Source organism: Mastigoproctus giganteus, chromosome 3, assembly GCF_048544385.1.
Source record: "Mastigoproctus giganteus isolate SK-2022 chromosome 3, ASM4854438v1, whole genome shotgun sequence".
NCBI lineage: Eukaryota > Metazoa > Arthropoda > Arachnida > Uropygi > Thelyphonidae > Mastigoproctus > Mastigoproctus giganteus.
Window position 1 is genome coordinate 67,006,981 of NC_143577.1, and position 16,220 is coordinate 67,023,200.

At 34.6% G+C, this 16,220-nt stretch overlaps 1 protein-coding gene across 1 annotated transcript in view; it reads left to right on the forward strand.

The window, feature by feature from the left end:
* Positions 1-16,220, forward strand: part of cv-c (RhoGTPase activating protein) — a 534,147-nt gene that overhangs the window by 480,766 nt on the left and 37,161 nt on the right. Inside the window, exons 11-13 of the mRNA XM_090369318.1 lie at positions 4,466-4,634; positions 5,920-6,167; positions 14,218-14,529. Of these exons, the coding sequence (XP_090225444.1) occupies positions 4,466-4,634; positions 5,920-6,167; positions 14,218-14,529 (729 nt within the window). The remainder of the gene's footprint in view (positions 1-4,465; positions 4,635-5,919; positions 6,168-14,217; positions 14,530-16,220) is intronic.

Here is a 16,220-nt window from a genome sequence, read left to right on the forward strand (position 1 = left end):
ACCAATCCCTCCCATCGCAATTACATCTATATTTTCTAAAGTACTGGAGAAATGAATTAACCCCCAACTGTTAAACTACCTAGAAACTTTCCATCTGATCAATGATTGCCAATATGGATTCCATCAGTGTCAATCCACTGGTGATATTCTGGCTAATGTTACCCATTTACGGACAAATTCAATGGAAAAGTTCGGTGAAATACAAGCAGTTGCTCTTGTCAAAGACTTTCAATCGTTTTTGGCTAAAGGTCTTCTAAACAAGCTTCCGTCTTATTGTTTGCCAATTTGTTATCCAGTTTTCTCTCTCTCTCTGATCGCTCACTGAGAGTTGATGGTATATGGCTCTCTGTCTTCTAACTTCTCCACTAATGCTGGTGTCCCCCAAGATTAAGTTCTTTCCCCCACTCTTTTCTTCTTGTATATTAATGACCTTCTTCCATTAACTCGAAATTCTGTCCATAGTTTTGCCAATGATAACACATTGCATTCCACTTTCCAGTTTGAGAAATCTTTCCCTGTTCAATCAGCTTCAACTTCTCGAATATCCAGCCTCCGTAGCCAGGTGGGAAGGAGCAGCAGTGCGTAGCACACACACTTCTTGATTAGACTGGGGTTCGAGCCCGTCACCACCAAATACGGAGGATGCGGAAAGATCAGGGAATGACCACCGCATATCCCGGAGCAATATGGCCTTAGTTGCTAATGCTCCTAAAAACCAAATAACAAACAAACAAACATCGAATATCCATTCCCAATTCCTTAAATACCAATCTCCAGTGGGACAGACAACTTAGTTGATTTCAATCTTTCTAAAACTCAATCTCATCTTATATCTCACAAAAAGTATTCTTCTGTTCCTATGCTTATCTTTGGTGACACTGATTTCTAGCAAGATGATATATCTCTTTTGGGGATTACCCTGACTTCTAATCTCTCTTGGTACAAGCACATAACAAATATTGCTTCCTCTGCATCTAAAAAACTTGGTTTTCTCTTTTGCTCTCGGCATTACTTTTCTTCTAAGCAACTGTTTACCATGGAATATTGTTTCCACATCTGGGTCGGTGCCCCCAAAACCTCTCTCAGGCTTCTAAATTCCATTCAGAAGAGGGCAGTTAGGTTAATTAATGACTCCTCTCTAACAGAGTCTCTCCATTCACTGCCTCATAGATGTACTGTTTCTACTGCATGCCTTTTTTACAGATACTGCCATGAGCACTGTTCTTCTGAATTGGCTTCTATAATTCCCTCTCTCTCTCTCTTTCAAAACATTCCGAACACATGTCGCCACCAGCCAACAACTGTTCAACTTCAAACTCACAGAACCAACTGTTCATATTCCTGAAAATTACGGTCTACAGAAGTTCAAGTCTAATGTCAACAAATATCTTCTTTCGTCTTCTCAACCTCCAACCGAAGCACGGTACTAAGTACTGTAGGTTCTAATACTTCTCATGTTTGGGGTTTTCGTAAAAAAAAAAAAAAAAAAAAAAAAGTCGTCCGTATTTCCCCAAAAAAGAGTAAAAGCCTGAATGATCCAAGCAGATCACCCTTCACAAAAAGACAGACACAAATATGAAACCAATATAATTATCAATGTTTGTGACTTGATTGATAAATATAATCCAGTAGGTGTTTTGCCTTCAAGAAACAAACCTAACTGCACAAGTAAACTTAGTAGTGAACCATTATGGTACATACAGACAAGGCTGATTTACCTCCAGTGGTGCACATAGGATACCTATCAATCTTAATACTAAATTTTCTAAACCACAGAACTTTCCAAGTGAAATATCAAAACAATCTGCCACAAATATATATTCAAGAAGTTCCTCGGGACTTTGTTTGCAGTCAAAATAAATTCATTATAAAAGACTTACTGAATGCAGTTGAAACATTCCTTTATTAGCATTTAGCATTAGCAGAGGCATATGATGGAAGAGAGCAAGCTTATATAGCATAAAGCAAAAAAAAAAAAAAAAATTTTCCCATTTCACCCTTCTGGTCATTCCAAATGTTTGTCTAGCTCAGCCTTAAATTTATTTAAGCATTCAACTACCTGCTGGCTAAAGTCAAACTTTTGCACATCTATTCTACAATTGTCTTTCTTCAATTTGAATCTATGTCTCCCCCCTTGATTCTTAATCGGAGCAAGCTGAAGTATGCCATCAGCATTGAGCCTGCTCAAACCATTCAAGGCTTTATATTCCTCAATCAGACCACCTCGCAGGTGCCCATTCTCCAGATGCTGCAACTTGCAGAACTCAAGCCTCTCTTGGTAAGAGCACCCCTTTGTTCCTCTCACCAATCTTGTTGCCCTTCTCTGTACTCTTTCTAGCATGATGTAGATTATGTTACCATTTCATGCGATTACAAAACATGAGTATCACTGAAAGGCCATGAGCTACTCTGGCAGACTGTCTGCACTGCTCAGAAAACTTCATATCTGACTGCACAATTACCCTCCAGGCATTCTCTACCACACAGCTGATACGTTGCTCTGGGGTTACTGCTACCCATATGCAGTACTTACATTTGCCAATGTTAAACTTCAGTTGCCACCTGTCAGCCCATCTGCTCAACTTTTTTAGATCCTGTTGCAGTAGCGTCATTAACAACCCTGCCAACCTTCGTATCATCTGCAAACTTAGTTATTAAGCCTGATTTACCTTCATCAATATCAATAATAAATACAGAAAACAACAATGGACCTGACACCAAACACTGGGGGACTCCACTAATAACATTAGTCCATGAAGAGCAATGTCCATTGGTTACCACTCTCTGTCTTCTTCCACTCAACCATCTCTTTATCCATAGCAGCAATTTTCCCCCAATGCCACACTGCTCCAATTTGTACAGCAGTTTCAAAAGCCTTCCTAAGGTCCAAGTATATGATATGAAAATTATACTTTGCTTGCAGTTCCTTTGTGACCATATCAAAATAACCACTCAAATTGATCAAGCAAGACTTCCCCTTAACAAACCCATGCTGTCTCTGAACTATGTCTGAAGTCTCTATGTGATCCTGCAGTGCTTCTTTGACCAGTGTAACCATTAATTTCCCCGGAACAGAAGTTTAACTAATTTACGAATTACCTTTTTTGATCCTCCTTTGTGAATTGGGGTCACAATTGCACATCTCCAGTCCATGGGTACCTCCCCTGAGTCCAAGGAAGCTCTCATAATTATGGCTAAGGGTTTTTCTTGCTTCATTTGCTGCCTTCTTTAATATAACTAGATAAATCCCATCCACCCAATGTGCCTTTCTTATGTTTATCTTCAACAGTTTCTGCTCTACTTTGCTCTCAGTTATTACAAAATTATTTAGTTCATTGCTAGAGTTTAATACACCTGTGGCATTCTCCTCTCTGAATAACTCCTTATGTGTAAATGTAGATACAAAATACTCATTCAGTATGCTAGCTACCTGAGCAGGATCATCAACAGTTGATTCGTTGATATCAAGTGGACCAATCTGATTCATCCCCTTCCTTCTAGAGTTTACATAAGTAAAGAACTCTTTGCTGTTTGTCTTTGCATCCTTTGCCAGCCTAACGTCCTTTGTTACTTTATATCTACCATAGGCTTCTGTGTCACCTGTTTATCTATACGTATCCCATGCATTTTTCTTCTCTGCCACACGTCGCGTTAGTCCATCTGATGTCCATTTAGGCCTAAACCTTAAACAATATTTCTTAGTTGGTATGAAAAACCTAGTATCTTTCAAGATTAATTCCTTGAATGCTTCCCATTTACAATTTTCTGTTGGCAACATCATCAGTTGGTCCCACTGTATAGAATTTCAAAACTGCCTCAGACCACCATAGTCACCTTTATGAAAACAAAAACTCTTCCCTTTATCCCTGATTGTAGTTACCTCTTTGAGTAAATCCCACATCAGAACACTGTGATCACTGCCACCTAGTGGTTCCTTTATCTGCAGATTCTTAATGCATGAAGAATCACTATTGATAATCAGACCAAGAGTATTACTCTCACTAGTTGCCTCCTGAACATGCTGCTATAGAACACAATCATTCAATAAATCCACAAAAGCCTTGCTAGTATGTGAGTGACCAACCCACAAGTTCTAGCTTTTGATTGGAATTCCTGTGTACTTTCTTTAATCTCTTATAATATTGGTTATAGATACAAAATAAATACAAAATATATATAAATCAATAATAATTACAAAAATACAAAATGACTTCTTTTTTTTGTGTTTCTGTGGCAGTGCTCAGTGGCACTTTATAGCTAGCTAGCTACCACTGATAAAGGAGAATACTCTGTTTAACTTAAAGTAAATTTAGAATAAATTAAAACTCAGTAAATTGAATTAATAAATACATATACTGTACTTATATATATTTTTCTGTAGTTGTTATTCATATGATTAACTGAAAAAAGTGGTAGTTTCTTGATACAAAACATCATAACTTAATCCTAGCTGATTTTTCTGTAGTATCATCAAGAAGAAGGGAAAAGGAAGAGCAAGATCCATCAAAGGTGTTTACAACTAGAACAGTTGTAACTGATCAGGAAACAGTAGAATGGCAAGACAGAGAAATAGTAACTCACAGCTCGGAAAGGCGGGACTCAGGGGTGGGCTCATCTCTTACAAGACCAACAGTGTAAGTTAAGTGCAGAATTATATCAATATACAGGATGATTGGAAATTGTTACCACTTATGTGGTAGATAATTATTATTAAAAATAAAAGTATGGATCAGTTAACATTCAAAATAATACTACATCATGATATGAAACATATTAGATGACACTAAATATATCAGCATACTAATCTCCCATCTAAGTAGTAACATAATTTCCAGCCATCCTTGTGAATTCAGAAAACAGTGATTGCTAATCTGTAATAATAATATGCAATTTTTTTTTCAACAACTTGTTAAACATGAGTTAAAACTAATAAATTAAATGACTATATAGGTATGAATAAAAATGTTCAAAGACAAATTACAAAAAAATTCTTGATATCTATTTTTAATGTTAAAGATTGTTTCTGTTGATTTCATTTAGTTTTTCTTTTATTTAATTTGTATTTTAATGCTTTTAAATAGTATTTATTTTATACCTACATCTATTATATTATACATATATAACAGATGTGGCTAAACCATGGCCTGCAATTCAACAATGTCAGAGCCATATTTGGCTCTGACATTTGAATTGCAGCTCCCAAGAAAATATGGTCTAGGAAAATTCATTTAAAAATTAATACCTTGATTGATAGGAAATTATATTTAAAAAAAAAATGCAAGTAACAACCAAATATGATTTTCTAATGATTTTAATACCAGTTGACATTTTTCAAGAAATTCACACAGTTTCTAATTTTTATTCCTACAAAAAAAAAAAAAAAAAAAAATAAATAAAAAAATTTATAACATATTTTAAAATATGTTATAAAATGTTGGTGTAAATACACCATAGCAAACTCATAATGAAAAACTACATAAGTAGCGTAAAGGCATTGATTTAATTTTATTTCATATGTGACTACCTCGAATAAGTAACGCTTCACTAATAGAGAAACTATTGTTACCTCTCTATTAGTGAAACATTACTTATTTGAGGTAGTGCAATACATGGTAACTTGTGAAGGTATTCACATATGAGATAAAATTAAATCGATGCCTTTACACCACTTATGAAGTTTTTCATTATGAGTTTGCTATGGTGTATTTACACCAATATTTTATAGTGTAATTTAAACTCATAATATATTATGCCTTGAGCATTCATATATTTTTTAATTTTTTAAATATGTATAATAACAATGTTTTAAAACTGCTTTTTATTTATTTATTATTTTTTTTTGTATTTAAGCAACTGAGTCAATAGTTAAATTAAAGAATGTTCTCCTTATCTGTGCTAAAATTTCTTTCTTTACTACAGAGGAAACTTTAGTCTACAAGCACCATGGCATTGTTTTCCTATCCTGCCAAGTAGTCCTGTACGAAGAAAATCTTTATCTAAAGGCATGCCAATAAATGCATTAAGTACTCCACAATTAATGGTTCTTAGGAAATTGTCACTCCTTCGGCTAACAACGCTCATGGAAAAGTACTCTCCATCTAGTCGAACAGGTTGGAACTGGGGAGTTCCTAAATTTATCCGTCGTATAAGGACCCCAGACTATAAGGGTTAGTTTTTTGTTTACTTTCAATTAGCCATTAACCCCTTTTATAATAATTAAATTATTTTAATTTAATAATAATAATTATTTTAACCTTCAAATGGGAGCACTCCAGGATAAAGTATGCCAGAACCATTTTTTTTTTTTCCTATTTTAAACAAAATTTATATGTGACATAAATCTCAATTCATGAATATCCTCAATTACTGTTTCCGATCAATTGTTTTGTTATTGAAGAAGTTTGGCCATAATCTTATTCATGCATATTAATTATCACATACTGAAAAACATAATTTAAAATTAGCTGCATCTTTCCCATCCAGTTGCTAAATTTGTTACTGTCACGTTTGATCCATGCAACTCCTAAAGGAAGTTCTGGCTTGCTTCATACATTATTTACATCTCTCAGTGCAAGACCATTCATCCCAATGCATAAGATATTTTATTTTAGTTTATTTTAAGTTTTGCTTGTCAAGAATATAGATAACGTCCAAATGCAGGTATTTTTAACATGTAAAAAACATGTCTAAAGAATATATCTAAAGCATGGCAGAGGAAGATTTATTTTAAGAAAATAATTTAAAAAATATATAATAATATAATATATATATTAAAAATTAGATTATTCACAGTTGTGTTCATAATAAGTTGAAAATAAAAGGTATTATCAAAAAGTGAATAATTTTTTCATGCCAATTTTAAGATTATAAAATGGCATACCTGATCCAGAGGTACATCTATCAGTTAGGAGGAAATTTGTATGCACCTCAAAGGTTTAATACTTTTAAAAAATTTACCTTAAATTAGCAATAATAAGTTTTCAGTTTCCTGTTAATTCAAGGAACTAAAAATTTTAAATGACTCCTGCTGTACTCTTAGGGGTTATTTAGAAATTTGTTTTTCTACATGTACAAGCTAGTTAAAATTAAGGTGTGCCACTTGTAAGTGGCAAACCATGAATATCCCAGAGATGAAATTTGGAATAGACACTGTCTAGTTTATGAGGAAGTTACATATATATAATATATATATATATATATATATATGAAAATTGCTTGTGACCATTTGACCACAACAACAGTAATTGGGCAGCTTCCTCTGTTGGAAGCTAAAAACAAAACATATCCCTTCACATTAATTATTAATTTTTTTAGTGTATTGCATTCTCCTCAAGTGCATCAATATCCTAGAATGCTAGAGCATTAGTAACCTATGGTAATAACACAAGCCTTTCCAGGGGGTTAACATTAAGAAAATATAATGCTAATTATATTTACATTTGTACAGCACTATGCTATTTGAGCTTTAATTCACAGAGGTATTTCCTATATTTGGCATTTGTACTGAATTTGTGAAAATTCTCAGCAATCTGTAGGATCCTATCAAACACAGTGTGGAGAGGAGGAATCCACGACTAAGTTCAGGGCCATCTCAGATAGTACATAAGGCTTTGCTTTGAGTCATGACTTGAGAAATCGTCTAATGGTAATTATCCTAGAATGCTAGAGCATTAGTATTCAGGTGACTGTAGAGTTTGGAGTGGAGTCATGGTTACGGCTGCCACCTCTCTAACCTTAAAAATTAGGACATTTGGGCATAAAAATCTGGACTTTTGAGGATGCTTTTCCCTATTGTATCAAAACACAGCTTACATTCTCTTACAGTCTTTTCGAAAATGCCTATGCCTTTAATAACAGTTTATTATGATAATAGGGTAATAACATAGTTGTTGTTGTTGTTATTTTGATTTTTAAGAGCATTAGCAACTAAGGCCATATTGCTCTGGGAATATGCGGTGGTCATTCCCTGACTTTTTCTGCATCCTCCGTATTTGGTGGTGACGGGCTTGAACCCCGGTCTAATCAAGAAGCGTGTGCTACGAATAACATAGTCACTGGCAAAGTAATAACATGTTAAATATTTTAAATGAATATCCCAAATCCCTTAAATTTGCAGAATTTACACTTACCATTCTTATGCAGATTGCTTAACTTGTAAAAAAAATGATAATTATGGTATGAATAAAAAAAAAAAACTTATTTTTCTCAGTGTAATTTATTTGCTGTTCTCTACATTTCTTTTATATTTTTCCACCGATGCAATTTTTCTCTGTAAATCTGTTTTTGGATAAATATGAATGGAAATCTTTACACAGCATGTCACTGAAATTGAATTTTGTAACCATTAGTCCCTTAACAGAATCCACAGTAAACTAGTTTCTATCCTTAGACCACTGCATCATTGAAAACAGTCTTTCAATAAACACATAATGTGGTGGTGGAAAAGAAAAATTGAGCAATTATTAACATCACTGAGAAAAACTCTTCATTCTCACAGTGGTTAAAATAATTAGCCCACCCTATGTTACAAGGAACAGAAACATCAGTATCCTTAATTTCTGCTACAATTTTTTTTTAAATTACAAAACTGATCAAAGCACATCACACACACACACACACGCACACTCCTTTTGTATGAAGGTACCTAATTGTTGAAACCACATTATCTCCAACATTTCCTTCATTTTGAGGTAAATGAAATAACGTTTACTTCTTTCTGACAGAATATCCCTCACGGAAGCAAGAACTTCAATAACTTCTATCAAAGAATTGTCATTCCTTTCTATGTGAATTGAAGACTGACATTACAGTTTGGCAATGAACAAGATAAGTTTCACTAAACTCATCTTCAAAGAAAAGTTTTAAAATCTTGGGGGGATTTCTTGAGACAAAAAGAAATACTTTAGGGCTAGATAAATACTTATAATCCTTTCAACTGCAGGTAATAGAGAAAGCCAGTGTGTTTTGCTATGATACAGTAGTTTTTTATATGTAACCTCTGTAAATTTGCATAATTTTTTTAGGTTTTCAACAAGTACAATGTAGGCACTGAAATAATTAAAAATCTTAAGAACAATAGAGTCAATATCTGCATCTGCTCCATGCTGGTTACAATTATGCAGAATGTGTAGGCAGGGCAGCTCACTCCTATTAGCGATCGACCAAATAATATTTGTAAATTTGAAAATATGTTATTCCTCATTGTATCTCCGTACACCTTCATACATGGTGTTACAGTTATATCCACCAAATGCAATACATTTCTTATCCAGGACACTTTTACACAAGGTCTCATAAACATAGCTAGAAATAGTAGCTGCAGTCTCAACTTTTTTTTTTTTTTTTTTTTTTATGAAAACCCCAAACACGAGAGGAATTAGAACCTATAGTACTTAGTATTGTGCTTGGGTTGGAGGTTGAGAAGAGAGAATATATTTGTTGCCATTAGACTTGAACTTCTGTAGACTAATTTCCAGGAAATATGTATGAAGGAATGTTGTTCCAGAAAACGGCAATTGAATGAATAAACAAGAAAGATGAAAAGTTGGTTCTGTGAGTTTGAAGTTGGACAGTAAAGGGATGGTGGCATGTGTTCAGACTATTTTGAAAGAGAGAGTAGAAATTATAGAAGCCAATTCAGAAGAACAGTGCCCATGGAAGTATCTGTACAAAAGGCATGCAGCAGAAACAGAACGTCTATAAGACACTGAGTGGAGAGACTCAGAGATGAGTCATTAATTAACCTAAACTGCCCTCTTCTGAATGGAATCTAGAAGCCTGAGAGAGGTTTTGGGGGCACCACCCCAGATGTTGGAACAATATTCCATGGTAGGGTGGATTTGCGATTTGTACAGAGTGAACATCTGTTTGGAAGAAAAGTAACGTCCAGAGCGAAAGAGAAAACCAAGTTTTTTAGATGCAGAGGAAGCAATATTTGTAATGTGCTTGTGCCAAGAGAGAGATTAGAAGTCAGGGTAATACCCAAAAGAGATATATCATTTTGCCTAGAAATCAGTGTTACCAAAGATAAGCATAGGAGCAGAAGAAGCCTTTTTGTGAGATACAAGATGAGACTGAGTTTTAGAAGGGTTGAAATAAACTAAGTTGTCTTTGCCTCACTGGAGAATTACCTGGAGATCAGCATTTAAGGAATTGGTAGTGGATATCGAGAAGTTGAAGCTGATTGAGCAGGGCAAGGTTTCTCAAAATGGAATGCAATGTGCTATCATTGGCAAAACTATGGATAGGATTTCCAGTCAATGGAAGAAGGTCATTATACAAGAGGAAAAGAGTGGGGGGAAAGAACTGAACCTTGGTGGACACCAGCATTAGTGGAGAAGTTAGAAGACAGTGAGCCATCTACCATCACCCTCAGTGAGCAATCAGAGAGAAAACTGGATAATCAATTACAAAAAACAGTTGGCAAACCATAAGATGGAAGCTTGTTTATAAGGCCTTTATGCCAAACACGATCGAAAGCCTTTGAGATGTCAAGAGCAACTGCTTGTGTTTCACTGAACTTTTCCATAAATGGGTAACATAAGCCAAAATATTACCAGTGGATCGACACTGACGGAATCCCTACTGGTGATCATTGGGGGTTAATTGATTTCTCCATTACTTTAGAAAGAGTAGAAGTAATTGCAATGGGACGATAATTGCATGGGAGGAACAAGCCAATTATGATATGCAATATTCTTCTCTTGAACAGCCTTGGCACATTTATTGGAAAACCAAGGTTTAGATAAAGGACGAGATTTTAAAGTGGAGTGTGGTATAAAGGATTCCATTCCTACAAGAATAATTTCACCGACACGATCTGAGCAAACGTTGACATTAGAAGTTTTGAAACATTAATCCGAACAAGGAAAAGAAATATCGCGGGTCATCCCATTTTGCATTCTTGTAATGCCAAACAACACGAGGTTGGCAATAGCCATGAGATAATGGCTCCATTGATGACGAGACAATCACCAAGTTGTGATCTGAGGTGCCAAAAGGACCACTCACTTTGACCGTGTACTTAGAAGGGTTGTTTGTGAGAAAAAGATCAAGCATGTTGGCTGTATCGTATGGATTGTCCAGTATTCTTGTAGGTAAATGAACAATCTGTGCAAGGTCATTAGTAATTGCAAAAGCCTCAGCATCTCGACCAGCTGGGTCGGTGTGACTAGAAAACGAAGTCAGCTGGAGTTGTGAACATTAAAATCTCCAAGGAAATTTGCCTCACTGTTAGGAAAGTTAGACTGGAGAAAGTCAACTTGATTAGAGGGGAAGTCAAAGAGCTCCAAGTGATTAGTGGAGTTGGGAGAACGGTAGATACAACAGATGAATTTGACAAAATGAGGTAGAGAGATTTTAAGCCTGAGAAGATCAAAAAGAGGACAGTCGAAATTACCAAGTCTCTGACAGGAAGTATCGGAATGGACATATGCACCTTTGAGGCGAAAGGAATCGTAAAGCGAATAATTTGGGTAACTGAGATGAGCTGTAGTTGAATCAGCAGTAAGATAAGCTTGCTCTATTAGTTCGACAATTCATGGTGTATTCAATAGTAATAAAAAGTGGGGGGGCATACTGTATGAAGTAATGAAAATTTTGGATGTGGCATACACATGGTAAGAATATACCCAGATCCTTGACATAATGTGGCCTCGACAATGCTCCACCCACACACTACTCGGACTTCCTCCAGTCACTATCTGGCAGAGTAGAGGTAGCAAAATTATACACTAGCTGATCCGGAAACCTCCTAAAGAGTTACCAATAGGTTTGGTCCAGTGTACTAACTAGCAGCAAGCCTGTAAACACCGTTTTGGATCTGTACCCTTGAAATATAAGGAAGATTGGATCTCACCATGATGTCCATCATAAACATCTGACTTGCTATTTAATTCTATTAGCTTAACCTTTGAGCCACCATTTTTCCAGTCAAAATAGTGCACAAGAATAGGGAAATGCCAAAAAACTGTACATTCTGCAGGGACTTAGCAATTCTTCAATTGAATGGACTGCTAAAACAATTAATTCTGGCTTCAGTCTTTGTTTTTGCCCAAGATAACCTCCTAGCAATATCTGGATCAGAGCATATTGACTTTAATAATTCTGTTGTACAAGACAAGATAAATAACAAGAGAAAATTTATGGTGATGTGCTTCTGTATGAAAGGCCAGGTTTCCTTCAGCAACAGAAACCCTTGCATCAAGCCATTTACTAAAAAGTCTGTTACCTTGCTGCAAGATTTTTCAAATCTAATGTTCTTATGTTTCTCTGAATTCATATGGATGCTCAAATCTCCTGAACCCCTGTTAACAATCGAGATGTAGCTTTCTGGACCGCAAACGATGCATTCCGCCTCCTCTTCTAGTCTTCCCTTTCAAAAACCTGGATATTTCATCCTGAAGTCGTTCATAAACTTGCCCTTCCTTTTTGGAATAATGGGTATGCCTGAATTTATGTAAATTAAAGAATTATTTTAATTTAAATAGTAGAAATAAAAAAATATTTGAAGTGACTGATCACTCCATCAACTGATAATTAAGAAATATTGCATACAAAAACTATGCTTACTCGTAAATAAATACAATGAATTAAAGCTGGACATATCAAATTATTGTTTATACAAATTGTTGAAAGAAGAATAGAAAATGTGAGATCACTTAATTAAAAAAAAACACAGAATTGTAATTTTAATTTAGAATGAATTTCAGGTTAAATAAATAACAAGAGAAAATTTATTTTGAATTGTTTACTCACCAAGAATGTAAAAGAGAATAAAAAAAAATGGAGTGAAAAAGTCAAACTACACAAACAAAATGTCAGTAACTCTGAAAGCATGATAAACTCCTCAATCTGTGTTGTTTTTAGCCAGAAGTGGAGATTCTTGGGATTACTTCCCCAAAGCTGGTTGGTGAATGCCTTACAAATTTTACAAATGATAAGGATCAGGAGATTTTCAAATTTTAATAACCAAAATTCTGGATATTTTAAAAATTTTAGAAATTCCTCCCTGACCATCCATGATACATAAAAAATGAGGACTGGGAAAATGAGGATTGATGGCAGCCGTAGTCATGGTGGTTGTCAAGAATTTTGACTGTAAACTTCAGTTTGGAGAATGAATTGTGGTTCATAACAGGTGGAGTGTTCAGAAACATTGGATGTATAGAAGATAGATTCTTCTTCATTGAATTAATCATGAAAGCAGACTTTGGGGGGGGGGAGACTACTGGGGATAGCATCAATGAACCTTGTGCAGTGTCACTATCCATGGATCTCAATCCTACTGAACATCTTTGGGATGAACTGGAAAGGGCTGTTCACTGCAGGTCTACACCTCCGTCGAATCTCAAAGAATGGCATAACACACTCATGTCTGCATGGTACTCCATTCCTGCACAACATTTTCAGCATCTTAGACGAATTCAGGCTATTTTGAAAGCTACTAGGTAGGTGTACCTAATAAAGTGGCAGCACAGTGTATGTAAAGTCTTGATAACTTAACTAAATCATTCTTTGTTGTCTTGGTCTGTTTATAGTGTCTCTGTAAACATGCCTTATTTGGAAGCATTTTAAGAAAATGGCAGTTTTGAAATTTTATTTTTTTAAGTATATGCAGTATTGCTACTTAATAATTTTATGTTAAAGTACAACATTCTATTTTAAAAACTATTGTCACATTACATTTGTCATTTAAAATGTCAATTCATTTTACAGTACAACTTTGATGAGTCCACAGACATCAAAATAGGAACGCTTTAAAAAATGTATGGAATGAAATTTGCTTACGATAAAAGTCTGTATTTATAGATGTCTTTTAGCAATTGTCTTTTCAAATTGGAAAAAATTAAGTAAATTTTATTTTCAGTTATAATGTGGTTAGTTATAGCAAATGTTGTGCTGAGGTTATTTTTCCTGGACACTTATGTTATATCAAAGTAGTACTATACTCAATTATTCAAAAAATCACAAAAAGCCTTACCGTTCCTCAACATAGGGCATGTGGAACATCCAAATCATGCTGAAGGTGATATTTTTCTATATAGAGACTATTGAGTCAAACCACTTCTTTGTGAAATTTGCTGCCCGTCTAATTCAAAGAATCTTTCAATATTTTACTAATTTGCTGATAAATAGTGTTAAACTTTTATTTCTAACTTTAACATTGATATATGAGATTTAATTTATTTATTTTTAATATAAATTGATTTTTCACAGATAAGGCTGTGTTTGGAGTTCCACTTCTACTAGTCCTTCAACGAACTGGCCAGCCTCTTCCAGTTCCCATCCAATCTGCAATACGCTTTCTCAAGAAAACTTCTCTCAGTTCAACTGGGTTATTCCGTAAATCTGGTGTTAGGTCTCGAATTCAGAAGCTGAGAAATTTAAATGAGAGCAATCCTGAGCTAGTGGCTTATGATGATCAACAAGTCTATGATGTTGCAGATATGATCAAGCAGTATTTTAGAGAACTTCCAGAAGCATTACTAACAAATAAGCTTTCAGAAACTTTCATTAGTATATATCAATGTAAGTTTGATTATTCTTATCATGGCGACTCCACAGTAGTTAGTATTTATGTTATATAATAATAATAAGCTAACAAATAAAATAAATTACTTAGCCAAATATGAGTTTAGAGCATGAAACATGCAAGATATCCTTTGTAGAACATTATGCATTTATTAACCCCTTCCTGGAACATTTTTTTCCGGAAAATGTGCTGTAACAGATTGACTTTTTTTTATTTTACAGATTAAAAGTATGCATCATGCGAATACTCATTGTATAGTATTTTGTGTTTTTTATTAATTTTTTTCATTGAAAATAAATGGGAGTAATTAACCCATTTGGGATATTCCAAGTTATCTTGTATATGCCAAAAAGTGTGTAAATTAGTGCTTGAGCTAAAAGAAAGGCACAGAAAAAGTCTTTGTTACTCATTATATAAATAAATTTAAAAAATCAAATGGAATGCACAAGTAGTAACCTCCTGCCACAATCAGTAATCGTGAACTAACTACATTCTGACACATGGCTGGCACAAGTGGACAGGCGAGTAAGCATCGCTTACAGGCTGCAGTTCAAGAGGGTGCCAAAATATTTTTAAATATTGTTTTTGTGAATTATTTTCGTGGGTTCAGTATTCTGCATTTAGGACGGCAAATTATATTTTGCTTATTGGTGGCACATGAACGTGCACTACTGTTCTGATATTGCTGTACAATATAAATAAAACGAAGTCAATTGTTTGCTGCCAGGTGTAAGAAAATCCGGAGAAAACTCTGGATTTACCTGCCTAATGCAAAATTAGCCAGATAAATGCCAGAGAAAATATATGTTTCAGTCCTAAATTTGGAGGTATTATTGTTTGCTTCGGGTATTATTGTATCCCGAGATATTTCATGTAGTTCCAAATAACTTTTAAAACTAAAAAGAGATATATCGGGATAATCCCTGAAGCGGTTAAGGCCATAAATTATTTAAATAAATAACTATTAACATGCTGTTTTCAGTTCTTCACTAGGCTTTTTTTATCAAACTTCAAACTAAACAGAAATCTAGTTACACTACTAAAATATGGCTGATAACCCTGGCTATGAGCCATATCCCCCCCCCATTTCCCCCACATATGTCTTATTTAGCCACACGAAGGGATAGAATGAGTATATTTATGTTTAAGATTTGTTAAAATAATGTTCTTAATGAAGGATAATGTAAATTATTTTCATTATATGAAATTAAAGGTTTAACATATTATTAACAACAAGCAAAACAGGTAATACTCATAGTAAAGTGCAACGATTATCAACTACTCTAAAAAGATTACACAATGTTCTATTGGAGTGACAAAACATTGCCACTATTGGCAGTATAGAGCCTTTTAAACTTTGGGAAACTGACATTTCTAAGCCTTATAAAAGTGAGAAATATTGAGGAAGAAACTGTCATAGTGATAATTGTGATTAACTCTTTCAGTAGCAAGTTTTCTGCACATGGATAGGTTCTCCCCTCTCCATGTGTAGCTAAAACTCCAATAGTTGCACGTTAGAAAGAAAGCTAACATAGTTTTCTTAATATAACCATAAATATTGGGTAGAATTTGTAGCAGTAGCATTATCAATGCTAAAATATATGTACATATATTCTAGTGCCTAGTTATTTTCGTTATACTGAATGGATATTGATGTTGTGCTGAAAAGGATATACTAATCACTAAA